Below are 14,091 nucleotides of genomic sequence, written 5' to 3'. Positions count from 1 at the left end.
CTTCTAGAACGTCATTGGCCGCTCGCGCCTCATTTAACCGCTGTCAGCGCGCATCACATGGCCGCCGCTCCAACTAACTTCTCAACTCCGACAGGGAAAGTGTCTCAAATGCGAATTCTATTAACGCGGATGTGAAGCCACACGGGTAAACAACCGACGAGGAGGAGAGACGCATCTCGTCCCCCCTCTTTTTTTTTTTCTTTCTCGGATTATTATTTCTCATCTTGCGCCTGACTTCAATTTTTTTGGGGGGGGGGTTTAGAATTAGAGCTCTGTACCGCGCTCAGCCCGCGCGCGCCTTTGCCCGCGTTATCTTGAAATATACTTTTTGTTTGTTTTGGGGTTTTTTTGTTTGTTTTGTTTTTTTCTCTTGGTGGCGAAGTTTTACAAAAGCAGGTGAATGTATAGCATGATGATGGAGACTGACCTTCATTCCCCCGGCCCCCAAACGAACACGGCCACGGGGCAGACGGGGTCGAACGGCGGGTCCAAAGCGAACCAGGACCGGGTGAAGAGACCGATGAACGCGTTCATGGTGTGGTCCCGGGGCCAGCGGCGGAAGATGGCCCAGGAGAACCCCAAGATGCACAACTCGGAGATCAGCAAGAGGCTGGGCGCCGAGTGGAAAGTGATGTCCGAAGCGGAGAAGCGCCCCTTCATCGACGAGGCGAAGCGGCTGCGCGCCATGCACATGAAGGAGCACCCGGATTACAAGTACCGGCCCAGACGGAAGACCAAAACTCTGCTGAAGAAGGACAAGTACTCCCTGGCCGGCGGACTGTTGTCTGGAGCGGGCGGGGGCGGCGGAGTCGGGTTAGGGGTCGGCATGAGTTCATCCGGGGTCGGACAGAGGTTAGAGAGCCCCGGGGGCCACGGAGGCTCCGCCGGCTCCGGCTACGCGCACATGAACGGCTGGGCGAACGGCGCGTACTCCGGCCAGGTGGCGGCGGCGGCGGCCGCGGCTGCGATGATGCAGGAGGCGCAGCTCGCCTACAGCCAGCACCCGGGCAGCGGGGCGCACCACCACCACCACCACTCGCACCACCACCCCACGCACAACCCGCAGCCCATGCACCGCTACGACATGAGTGCCCTGCAGTACAGCCCCATCTCGAACTCTCAGGGCTACATGAGCGCCTCTCCGTCCGGCTACGGGGGCATCGCCTACACGCAGCACCAGGGCTCTGGGGTGTCCTCCTCGGCGGCCATGGGGACGTTAGGGTCGCTGGTGAAGTCGGAGCCGAGCGTAAGCCCCCCCGTCAGCACACACTCACGGGGTCCTTGCCCCGGAGACTTGCGAGAGATGATAAGCATGTATTTACCCACCGGAGAGCCGGGGGACCCGTCTGTGCAAAGTAGACTTCACGCCTTGCCGCAACATTACCAGAGCGCGACGGCTGGAGTAAACGGAACGGTCCCTCTCACACACATTTAGGGACTCACTTAAATAATTGAAAACTGCAAGAACACATAACCAAATATTTACCTCTTTTCTAAATTATCCCGCGGTCCCAGAACTACCTGCGTTTTTTTGTACAGAATGTCTATGATAATGTAAATGAGGGGGAACATAGAATATTCATCTCGGATTTTTTTCAATAGCCAACAGTGGAATTATATAACAAAGATGATGTTGAAAATGTTGGTTATTGTGCTTATTATTATCATTATTATTATTATTATTATTATTATTATTATTATTATTATTATTATTATTATTATTATTATTATTATTATTATTTTATTTTTTGTCCATTACTTAACACGGTCTTAGTTGAGGGCTATGCCAATTTCACGCGGACATTGGGTTAAATTGTTTGATCATTTTAGGGGGTTCTTGTAAGTTATTGAAAAATGAGAAAAAAAAGATGTGTCATAATCATAAAAAAGTGCTTTAAATGATATATGGAAAAATCGCATTCCTTAAATATTTGTGTTTATTTGCAGAAGCCTGTGTCTATTAATTCTCAAATCATCTCTTTTTATTGTAATAACCTAACTATTGTAAATTGTGAATAATTTTAAAATTTCAAAAACTGAGGGGCGTCTGCTGTTGTAATTTAAGTGCTTTTCTGCAAGTGAAAGGCCCTGGTATTGCATTGAAGAAGAATTGAATAAATTTCACAGATATGTTTCTTTGATTCTTAAAAAGAACGGTCTTAAATTGATTGCATTCACTCTATTGTCCATCCAAAAAAGTTTCCTATTCACATGAGAGGATATCACCAGGCGGACCCTCTAAACAATATGCACGTATTTAGATTTGGGGATTTACTTCCTTCTAGTAGACCACAAATCATGAACTAATGTTTGTGCGTAATTGTGCATAAAATGGGTTTGAGTGCAGATCCATGTCCCGGAAGCATCATGTTGCTTTTCTCGTCCATGAATCCAAACCTTTATGAGGGCTGATATGGATCAATTTGGGATATATATTGAAATAGCTGTGTTTGTGCACCTGTGTGTGCATGTGTGTTCAGTATTAAAGTTCAGAGTATTTTACGCATAGTGATGAGACCAGTCTGCTTTTACTCTTTATCTATCTGATGTGTTGACCAGATAGAAATTAGGAGGATTTATGCACAGACTGGTCCACATGAAAGCCGACAGGTATTAGGTTAGGCAGCGACCTCTTTTTATCAAAATCACTAATAAACGAAAACTGTAAACGTTAAATAAAGAGAAGGCGATATTCTTAAGCACAATTTAACAGAGGCAAAAACTTTGCACATTATTTTTGTTCACATATTATTCCCAATGACCCACTGAGAGTGGTGATCAGGCGATTTACTCATCAATTGTGGATTTTGAAGGAACTGCATAATTGTTTTAGAGGAAAAAAAAACCCAAAACAATATTCTCATCAATTCACAACATATCTAAAATGATGCCGTTCTTAAAACACTGACGCTCTGCATCTGTTCATGGATAAATACTTTTTCCACCTTTAAAAAAGGTTTTAAATCCAGAATACATAAGCTAAAACATTATCATTATATCCCAAATGTGACGCATCATAAAGTTTGAAACCCTGACAGTTGTTGTAGGCTGCAGTCTTTTGCAGGCTTCCCTGCTTTGGCTCGAAGGAAAAGAGTGAAGGAAAACAATAAAATACAATAAATACAAATATAACGGGAGAAATATAACGAGAAAAAATTGACAATTCTCCACACATTACGGGTGTATTGGCTTTGAAGTAGGAGGTTTTAAATCCCGATTTCAAGGCCTGATTGTTGATTTTTTTGTACACACCTTATCTACCCAGTCTTTGCAGTTAAACAGCAGCAGCCAAAGGTCTATAAATAACAGGTGCCATACACAGGTAGTGCACTTCAATAACACAGGTCTGCCACACAGCAGACCTGTGTTATTGGAGTGCTTGCAAATATCTGAACATTTTAGTTACACTTTCCAGACACCGGGTTAACCCAAGGCTGAACTGTAAATGTAAAACATTATTGTTTTCAAAAGGGCACCATTATTGAAGACATTTTAAAGACATTGTCTTGGTTGGATGGCTCAGACCACTTTCAAATTAACCCCACCTTCCCGCCCAGTATTTCGTAAAAAGCTAAATTAAGAGAGAGGGTGGTGGTTTCCCTTTAATTCTAACGTGACATGATAGGAGCTAAGAGGGGAAATGATCAAACCAGAGGAGAAACTAGATTCATACAAGGGAATATCTGAGGGAATTTTGAGTTACAAGCTGCAAAAACAGCTGTGAGAGTTGATTTTAATTGGTTGGATGATGACCAAATAAAAGGCCACCAAATGTCTTCTTGGGTTACGGGTCATCTTGTAAAGATGTTTCAAGAATCACAAAACGTATCCCTACTCATAAAACATATCACATAAAAAAAGGTGGATTACCTTCAGTAATAACACTCACTCTTTTGGCGCATTTATTGTCCGCATCCAACATTATAACTGTTGCGCACTGGCACAAAACAGGCCCATTGCTCCACAAGGGCCGATTAAGCCGAGCGTGATGATATTATTGATGAAACGGAATACTTATCAGGGGCTCGCACTGTCGAACTTGCATCATTTTTAGGGCTATGAGGGATTATTTTAATTCGAGATGCTTGGGAATTCTGGGACCCGTGGACAAAATCACCTTTGTAATTATACTTAATTGCTAATTAAATGTTTCAGCGCAAGGCTGGTCCAGGGATATGTCATTCAGATTTATGCTCAGCTTGCCGCAGAGAGAAATGACTCTGGTGTGACATCTTTTAAATATCCAACATAGTTTTGACATATTTTTTTCCACTGTTATAATCTGAAATATAGACTAAAAGGCATACACATGCAAATGAAGGGAATTATGCCCACTTAGGGGTTTTTAAAAGAATAAATTAATCCAAATACTTAGTAAAGGGACCTATTTTCCAGTGCCGATGAAGACTTGCGTGGCGTGTCAATTAAACCCCTTCGACTCCATAGAGCGCGCGTGGAGAATGGCTGCAGCGTGTAATCCGTTCAAGAAAGTGAGTTAGACATTAGGAGTGGAAATTAGTTTCGATTGACGACATATCGGATGCGGATATCTCGCCCTCGGACATTAAATCTGCGTGGATCGGGATGACACCCTCTCTTGTTTTTTTATTTTTTATTTTATTTTTATTTTTTTATATTTCTACTTTATCTGCCGATGAAAAGAGAGGCGGCTTAACACGGGGAAAGAGGCGGAGCGCGTCACGCTCCAAACGAGGAGCGTTCTGGCAAATTTAACCCGGGTTAAAAAAAAAAACAAAAAAAACCACCTCGAGGAGGAGAGGAGGTGAGTGTGGGGCGCCCGCTCGGATGAGTGTGCGGCGGCGGTGGAGCGTCGCGGAAGTTTTGTGTGTGTGCGCGCAAATAAACACACGCACGCGCGTGTTCGGGAGTTGCTGACCGACCAATAAATCTCCCCCGCACAGTGCGACGCTCTTATCTTGTAGCCACCGATATATTGTGCACCAGGAGGCCATCAGCTCCGGCGCACACTCGGCGCTCGTAAAGCCCCGATCCCTTGCACTCCCTGTCCTAAATGGGGATAATTAGCGTCACTTTATCACGCCTCTGCATATTTCCTCCGTTTCTCCCCCTAAAAAAAAAAAAAAAAAAAAAAAAAAAAAAATTACCAGGCAGCCTGCTCTCTGTCACAGAAGATTATGGAGACAGATTGCACAGAACGAATGTGCCCGGGTGAGATTAGCGCGGAATAGAGAAAGCGACTGCGCCAATGGATTCCTCGCGAGGGCCTTATCGTGCAATTACACGTTGACACGTTTAACAATCTTGCTGCCTCTTAATCCTGCGGAGCTGCAGCGCTGCTCCATCTAACCGCGGCTCCGCGCCGCCACACGGACCCATAATGCACCGAAACACAGCTCCACTGTGCTGAAAAGTTAGAGGAAAAAAAAAATAGTCATTTTAAAACTTTTTTTTTTTTTTTTTCCCTCTCCTGCAAACACAATATTTTTTGACACGGTCCCATCTCTGTCTCTCTGTTTGGACGCTTTGCACACACCAGACCGAACCAGTGTTGATAAAACCAGGATTTTCTGTTTAAGAGTTAATTTTGCTACCCGCGCCCGCACCTCCCATCCCATCTCTCTCCAAAACGCACACACCCCCAACCCAATCCATCCATCCATCCACCCCCCTCCTCCATCCCATCCCATCCCATCTCTCTCCAAAACGCACACACCCCCAATCCATCCATCCACCCCCACCACCCCCACCCCCACCCCCATCCCCATCCCCATCCCCATCCCCATCCCCATCCCTCCTGCCTGGCGGTATAGTGGGGGCCTGCGTGGGAGTGATTGTGCGCTCCCACTGTAGGAATTTGGCAGCGGCCGTGGTTTTTTTGGAGAGCCGCCCCACGCTGAGTCCCCCCATTCAGCGGCCACGCAGCGCGCTGTGAGGTTTGGGAAGTTTCAGTCAGCCGTACAACTCAATGCCCCCGTCCACAAAGGCGATTACAAGCCCCAGCGCATTCCTGAAGGGGACCTGGGAGCCACGCAGGTGCGTGGGGGACCGGGGTCTGTCCCCGTCAAGACCGGGGGACAGTTGCCGGGGCGGACCACACAAAACCAGGCGCTCCACATGGAACCGGGGATTTTTTTTTTTGGGGGGGGGGACAGAATGAGACCGAAGAGGGAACTTTATGGGGTGTTTTCATTCACCCCACGGACCGACCTGTCCGTCAGAGAATTAATGAGTTAGTCCCTTGTGGGAAATCCTCCCAGGTCCACAAAAGTATATCATAGCCTTGCTGAAAGTGTAAAAAATATACAACCTTTGTGCTTTTTTGGGGAGTAATTAAAGGGTATTTTTTGGTACTTCTTATTGTCATGTACTAATTTAAAGTACATGTTTAGTATGATAGTCTTTAATATGCTGCAAGAGTAGTGTAAGTAAACTTATAAAAAGTATATTGAAACATTAAGCTTAACCTGACATGTACTTGTTAAAAGTGTGCTACTTTGGTAGCCCAAAGTGACTAAAGATACAGCAAAAATATAAGACACCACGTACAACTAAAATGGTTTCAATTCAACACAATTTATCCATATTTATTGTGCATCCATAAACGTGCTTTTGTAATTCCAAATATACGTATACTACAGTATATTTGGAATTACAAAAGCACAGCTGCGTACTATTTTGGAGCCAAAAGGAACCCCTCAATAGAAGGAACTTTATTTTCTAAACGTGTTTAAGCAGACCTTTAGTACAACTTCTAACAGGTTGCACACATCTTATAAATACATACCGTGGAGTAAAAACAACAGAACAACAGAAAGATCTTACCGCAAAGCACAAACTGATTTACGGCATGCCCTACACAAAGTAAACACGGCATGTCGTAAAAACACTTAGACCGTTATATAACCCACAGCGATTTTTGATGATTTTGTCTAAAATAAAAATAAAAACCTTTGTACTCTATTCCAATAGCATTTCCTACTCAACAGAAATAACCGGTTCAGGGGGGTTAACCGCTTTGGTTCAATTGAAAATACCCCCTCATTGCACCTAAAGCGCGCGTTTGGCCGACTATAGGTCTCTATCGTGGAGACAGACGGTGTGTTTGATTAGAGCTGCGCCTAACTATCAATTACCGGGGAAAACAGAGAGTCCCAGAGGACTGGTAATCAGCAGCAGCAGCCAGCGGACCCCTCGTCTCCCAGCAGCATGTCATAATGAAGGCGCTGGGGATCCATAAGAATGAGCCCCACTCAGGAGCACAACACACACTGTTCCACCGCAGAGGTAAAAAAAAAAAAAGATCGGTTAAGGCCCCGAGTTTATTATTTCACTCGTTGAAACCAAGAAAAGGATACGTTAACTTAAGATTGTGTCGATAAGGCCTCTGTAGGAATTATGTGAAATTAAGAATTCCACCCGGAGGGCTGAGTTTATGTGAATTAAGAAATAACAAAGTAGGCAATTGAGACCTTTGATGGTTTTTGCAGACGGCCTCACCTACGAGCCCTCGCCGCCAACACGTCTCTTTCAGATGCATTTCACACTTTTTATTTTATTTTTTTCTTGAGTCATCTGGGAAGGATAGTCGGGATCTTTCAAAGGGGACCTATTATAATCCTTTTCAACATGTTCATATAGGTCTCTGAGGTAGGCAAAACATGTCTTTGATTTTTTTTTTTGGTGAAAATATCGCTCAGATTACGCATTCTAGCTATTCTAACATGCCTAAGCCATCCTGTTCTCGACGGGCTGTTCTGTGGGCGTCACCTCCCTCCTGAAGACCCCAGTTCTGTGAGCCAATGGGGTTTGAGGGGTAGTAGTAGAGGGGGTAGTCGTGTTCCGTAGCATGAAGTACTTAAACCTTCACTGAATTCACCTGATCTGTCCGCCAGAATGAACAAATTTGAGGAATTTGAGAACTAAGTAATCCAGTTTCTGAATCTTCACTCATATTAGATCTACAAGGCCGAATTTAAAAAGTTTGATCTGACTTCGTAAGGCAAGGGCGCTACTGCACCGCTGGTTGTACTGCACGGGACACCGCGCAGGATTTTTTTGTTTCATTAAATTAGGAAATGTTGGAAAATAAAATAAAATAAAATAAATACATGGTTTTGTTTAGAGAAACCCGCAGCGGAAACACACAGCACAATTAATTTTTAAATACTTACATTTCCCCCGTCTGCAGTTTCGTCAGGAACAGTCGGTATTGACTCCTCTCTCTCTTTTAAAAGATTTGTCCTGGTCTGTGAAGCCAACAGAGCAGTTCCCATGCTTAGGGGGTCCAGCGGCGCTTCTCACATGGGGGGGACAGCTCTAATTCTACTGAGGCCCCATGTGACGTAGGAAGGGGTCGCAAATCTAAACGGCTTGGTGAATCGCATGTTTTCTGAAACAGACAGCGCAACAACAAACTGACTGGGTTGTCTCATTTCACAGTTTGTGTGTCAGCAGGCCCGTCAGAGACCCAAATCAATGTGCACAAGCACTGAAACGGGGAGTTTGTCATGATACTATCGGTCCCCTTTGATTTCTCAGTCGAGATCTTGTTGTGTCCGCCTGTTTTGAAGAAACCGCTTAAAGGTCTCGTCGGGAAGAGTCGATGTGATTCAGAATACGAGTGTAAAAGGGAATAGTGAGAGATAGAGTGAGTGTAGTCAATAAAGAGCCTCATTATCATGACATTTAAATCATTAGAAATAAATTACAAATTAGAAATAAACATCATATAACCAGATGTGTTGGACAACATTAAAAAGCTTGCGTTCCCTCACAATTTGCAATTTCCTATCGCTAAACTTTGGCAACGGCATATGTGTGTGTGTGTGTGTGTGTGTGTGTGTGTGTGTGTGTGTGTGTGTGTGTGTTCATCATTTAGGAGTATTTTTCCTGTCATCCTAGAGGAGATGGACATATTTCAAAGTCATTATTTCCCACAGCAAGGCCATGAAAATACTACGCCAACAAATACCGCCAGGTCTGGGACCGCACCCCAGTTCAAAGCGAGAGTTTCCAAACAAATTTTCACCGTGTTTTTAAGATACTTACAACTGTGTTATACAGTTGGGACATTTTAAGTGCAACAGATTTGAACTGTTCATCAATTCAAATAATTTTAAGAAATTGTGTGTATCCTAGGAAAATACTTGTTACATTCATAGCTGACTTGTCTTGGTTACCAACATTTTTAACATTAATATCTCACAACAAAATAACATTACAATTTTCAACCAGTGTAATTTATTGTGCACGGGTCTAATTCCAGTCAGACTGATGCACAATGACAAATTTCATGTGTTCATCATGTCACCGCTGACTCGGGACGATCACAGGAATAGCAGGCTGTTGCGTACAGTACCAAAAATGCCCCAAAATATCACTATTATGCCATCATTATGCACACACAAAGGGAGGCGAACATTATACGTACGTCTTTGAGCAATTGTGTGAAAAAGAAAACGATTAAATATTGATTATCAGGGTTGATTCTTCTGATTCTCCCTCTCCAGAATCCCCTCTCACGTCGAGTCCAGACATTTTTGTTTTTGCAGTGTATTTCATACGTTATTCAAATTTATTTGTGCTTCACTTCAAGAGATTACCCCAATGTTTCTATCCCTTTTTTTTTTTTAAAGGGTTATTCCTTAACCACCTTCGCAAGGGGCACAGTTACAGTCCTTTGAAATTGTGATGAAGCTGAGCTATAGACAAACTGAAAATAATGAAAATATATAAAAAATAAACCAAATTCTATTAAATATTCTCGTTCGTAACGAGTCCAAGGCCTTCTGACTCGCACAATTAGTGCAATATTGTGCGTTTTCACGCGCTGTACGCAAGATCAAGCGTGACCCGACATTGTGCGGAGAAATTCCCACAATGATTCGAAAATAGGAAACAGTCACCAAGCCCGAGGAACATTCCAGATGAATTCTTTTCAATTCCATTTTCACGCAATAACAAAGACACAGCGAGGCGTTCAAAAAAAAGAAAGAAAGAAAGGTCTAGCGCGCCGACAGAAGCATAGGTTCGGCTCAATGTATTTTTTATCCCTGCGAAATCAAGTAATAGCTATTAATACATTGTTAGCGATTTGGGAATACAAAGCAATCTTTCCCTCATGGAATATAATTCATCCGAGTGTGAGAAAAATGAGACTTATGGATTGCACATCGATCGTGCCTGGCTTGTTTATTTGGTTGTTGTTTTGTTGTGGGGCGCTGACCACCTGTAAATAGTCGGTTGAGCCTGGATGTGTGTGTGTGTGTGTGTGTGTGTGTGTGTGTGTGTGTGTGCGTGCATGTGTTTGGGGGTTTGGAGGTACAGTAGTGGAAGCAGCAGAAAGGGCGCATCGCAATGTGCCCCTGCTCCGTCGAGCTTGGCAGGAGCGATGCCTCCCACTGGGCGTTACAACCTCACCACGACACGGCCTTGAAAAATGGAGGTTGTGGTTTTCTTTTGTTCTTTTTTCTTTTCTTTTCCCTTTTTTTTTCCGACACGCACACACACAGACACACGCGCACACACACCCATTAATACACACTGAAATACACTGATGTTTTTTTACTGCTTAAATAACTCATTGGAAAACCAATATCTCTCTATGCCGCTCTCTCATTACCTGGCTCTGATTGGGTTTCTATCTTCAGCCCTGTCTCTGCCTGTCTATCCGTCTGTTCTACACACACACACACACACACATGCACGCACGTGCACACACACGCATGATCCAACTCCCCCTCTCTCACTCGATAAAGCACGGTGTTCAACACATGCAGTCCTCTATCACCTGCTCCCACGCACGCCGACCCTCAGCTCGCTGTTTAGGAGTTCTATATGGCCCTGGCAGGCGATAATTCTCCAAGTGGCACGGAGGGGGTTAATGGGGGAGGAGATTGGGAGAGGGGTCAAAGAGCTCAGATAAGAAACGACACTTTTTTTTCACGGCCCCCCGCTGCGAACCTGCTGCGAGCAGATAGCTGTTTGAACTGGGTGACCTTTGAACCCGCCGGGGTCAAGTGATTGACAAACCAGGGCCGTTTAGGTCAGATTGGACCGCGTGAATGATGCGAATTCGGCAGCAATCTGTCGCAGAGGGACGGATAAATAACAGATAAATTGCCCCTAATGATTATGATAACACCAATCAATTAGTTTCCAGAGCCATTAGATCGTTGTCGGCTATCAGACAGTTTAGCAAAGCTGGCGACACGGGATAAATTTGATCCATTTTGTAATTGAACCGATAACCCTACAGTACTGGCTATTAAGCAAATCCACACCATTTTACCATGAGGGAAATTTATCGTGTGTAAGTTTCTCTTTGTGTGTGTGTGTGTGTGTGTGTGTGTGTGTGTGTGTGTGTGTGTGTGCCTGCGTGTGTGTGTGTGCGTGTGTGTGTGTGTGTGTGTGTGTGTGCGTGGGTCGTATTCATACACATACATATGTGTTTGTGGCGATCAAAGTGACGCTCCAACATTATTAACATCTTTCTGAAAAACGGAAGCAGCGTGCGTATCCCCCGAAAGAGCCACCGAGCACGCTTGCGGATCCCTCCGAAAAAACCCTCCTTCCTGTTTGACTCGGCTGTCACAGCGGTGCAAAAACTGTTTGACTGTATCTATAGTTACTGACTGTACAGGCTGCTGACCTTTTGATGTCTCACTGAATCAATATCCCCTCCCTCCCTCTCTCTTTCTGTCTCCTTCTCCCCACAGGGCGTCCATCATGGCTACTGCTAGTGAAGGCTCAGGGTTGGGGGGTGGGTTGTGGGGGACGTGTGATTGACAGCTGGCACCTTGTCTCCCCGACTGCCAGCGCTGGGAGATATGCACCATGGATGACATTTCCACGTCATCCATGGTCCCTCATCTGCTCTTATACCCAAGTATGCTATTCTTTGTTTTATCATTATTATTATTATTATTATTATTATTATTATTATTATTATTATTATTATTACGAGCCGCCCTCTATTCCTGCCGGCCACATGCTTTGTAACTGAAATGTTGAAATAAACGAAACAATTTTCCTTGTGTGCCTCACCAGAAAGATCAAACCGAAGCCATGCAAACTACCACGTTCCCAGCCCTAGAATTAAATTTCACCCTCCTCAGCAAAAAGAAAAAAACTAAACAAACAAACAAAAAAAAAAACAAGCAACTATGCTTGTGTCTCAAACAGCTACTCTGCCATATTCCCTGCCTCTCGTGCCAGCGCCACCGTCTTAACACTCTTAGTCCCACGGCTGGCATGTATTCCAAGAAGCCTCTGAATATTCAGATTTGTAAAATCCATCAAAATGCCTGTAATGAATATTTCCAAAGCCCCGAGTTTACAGTGTGTTTACCGTGCGACCTGACCAGTCAGCGCGGCGAGGCACGGATCTGGCACCTGAGCATCAATACGACATTTGTTGCCCTGATGCATTTGGACATATGGCAAAGAATTCCCCGTGAGCAGATCCTACCAACATAAATCCACACGGCCTGAATAAGGCACATTTGCAATGCAGCAATTTAGCACTGTGTATATGTTCATGTAAAAATTAAGTCATTGAAATTTCTGCATTTTTGTCTTGAACATGTAATCATATTCAGGGCTCTGTGTGTGCTTCAGATGCGTGCTTTCATTATGGTAGCTTTGTTTTTCATTGCTGTCACATCAAACCTTTGTTTGTTTTGTGTATTTGAGCACACTGACATTTTACTGTTTTGCGCTGCTAGTACTTTGCATTCTGCTGTAAAAGAGTGAGTATTCTTCAGATAAACTCTGTCAACGTGATGTGATTGTGCCTGTGCCTGCACCCCAAGATCAAGCTCTCCTGTGTTATTAAAAAATCAAGTACTGTACGACGGACAATTTCGTGACAAAATGGAACATTTTCGAAAAAAAAAGTTTTTCACATTCGAATATATTTATTAAGTTCAGGGACTAAATTTGCCCCCAATTACATTTTAGCATTGTCCCCATCAGAGTAAACAACTTAAAAAGGGAGAGAGGTGGGTGAAGCGACGATTGGAAAAAAATTGTGTGGGGGGTGGGGGGGGGCACACCAATCCAGTCCGACGGTGGGATTCTGAGTCCTCCACCGTCCAACCACACGACGGATTTTTCAAACATAATTGTGCATTGTTGCCGTGCTCTATTGATTTTGTGTCAAGGTGTTTAGCCACACTCAAAGTCGCTCCTGTCATATCCTTGGCCCCCCCCACCCCACCCTTCTGCTTTAAAAGACTGCAGAGCATGCCCTCTGTAACAATTTAATATTATGTTCCCAGCGTCCATGGCTGGTTCTCCCATTCACCCAGTCGCTCACGGAATCAAACAGGGCGGTGCAACTAAAAAAAACACACACACACACACACACACACACACACACACACACACACTCACACAAACGCACACCCGCACACATGCACACACGCACAGACACACACGCACACACACTCACAGTCTTTTCAGCCAAGAGACACCGGCAGGCACTTTTCTTGGCACTTTTCTTGGCACTCCGGTGTTTGTTCCGAGGTGTGAACTACCGTCAGACGAGGAGGTCCGAAGAAAAGGGGATAAATGGCCATCTCAGGTGGCTGGACGCAGCGATTACCAGTTTTGTCAGTGTTATGGAATCTATACTACATAAACAAATACTCCCACTCAGTGTACGTTTTATACACACACACACACACACACACACTCACACACACACACACACACACACGGGCGCACGCACACACACACGCACACACACACACACGGGCGCGCGCACGCACGCACACACCACTCTTGAGAGATCCCCGGTTATCACACCCCTCCAGATTGTTCTGAACTACTTATGGAAAACGCGCACACACATCTCAAGATGTGGCCACTCTTGCCAATACGAGCCCAGTGTTAAGAACAGTTGTTTGTCGTTGTCGTGGCTGTGTGTTTTTTTTTAGCATCTCTAAATTCCTAGCGTTGCTAAGGTGCTTTGGGAGGGGATTAACGGAGGCTGGCGCCGATGAGCAAGCCTTGCAGATTTCCAACCGACGGGGAAGGAGGGAGAAAAAGAAAAAAAAGAAAAAAGAAAAAGGACAAAGACAGAAGAGGGGGAAAGGAAGAGGAAAA

General features: G+C 44.5%; 1 protein-coding gene across 1 annotated transcript; it reads left to right on the top strand.

Moving 5' to 3' along the window:
- Positions 1-400: 400 nt before the first annotated feature.
- Positions 401-1,435, top strand: sox1a (SRY-box transcription factor 1a; the record flags this gene model as incomplete). Its single annotated transcript, XM_080019649.1, has 1 exon — positions 401-1,435. The coding sequence occupies one exon, from the start codon at positions 401-403 to the stop codon at positions 1,433-1,435; it is 1,035 nt and encodes a 344-aa protein (XP_079875775.1).
- Between the last annotated feature and the right edge of the window lie 12,656 nt (positions 1,436-14,091).

The sequence above is a fragment of the Zeus faber genome (assembly GCF_960531495.2).
Source record: "Zeus faber genome assembly, chromosome: 18".
Classification (NCBI taxonomy): Eukaryota; Metazoa; Chordata; class Actinopteri; order Zeiformes; family Zeidae; genus Zeus; species Zeus faber.
This window is presented reverse-complemented; position numbering and strand designations above follow the sequence as displayed.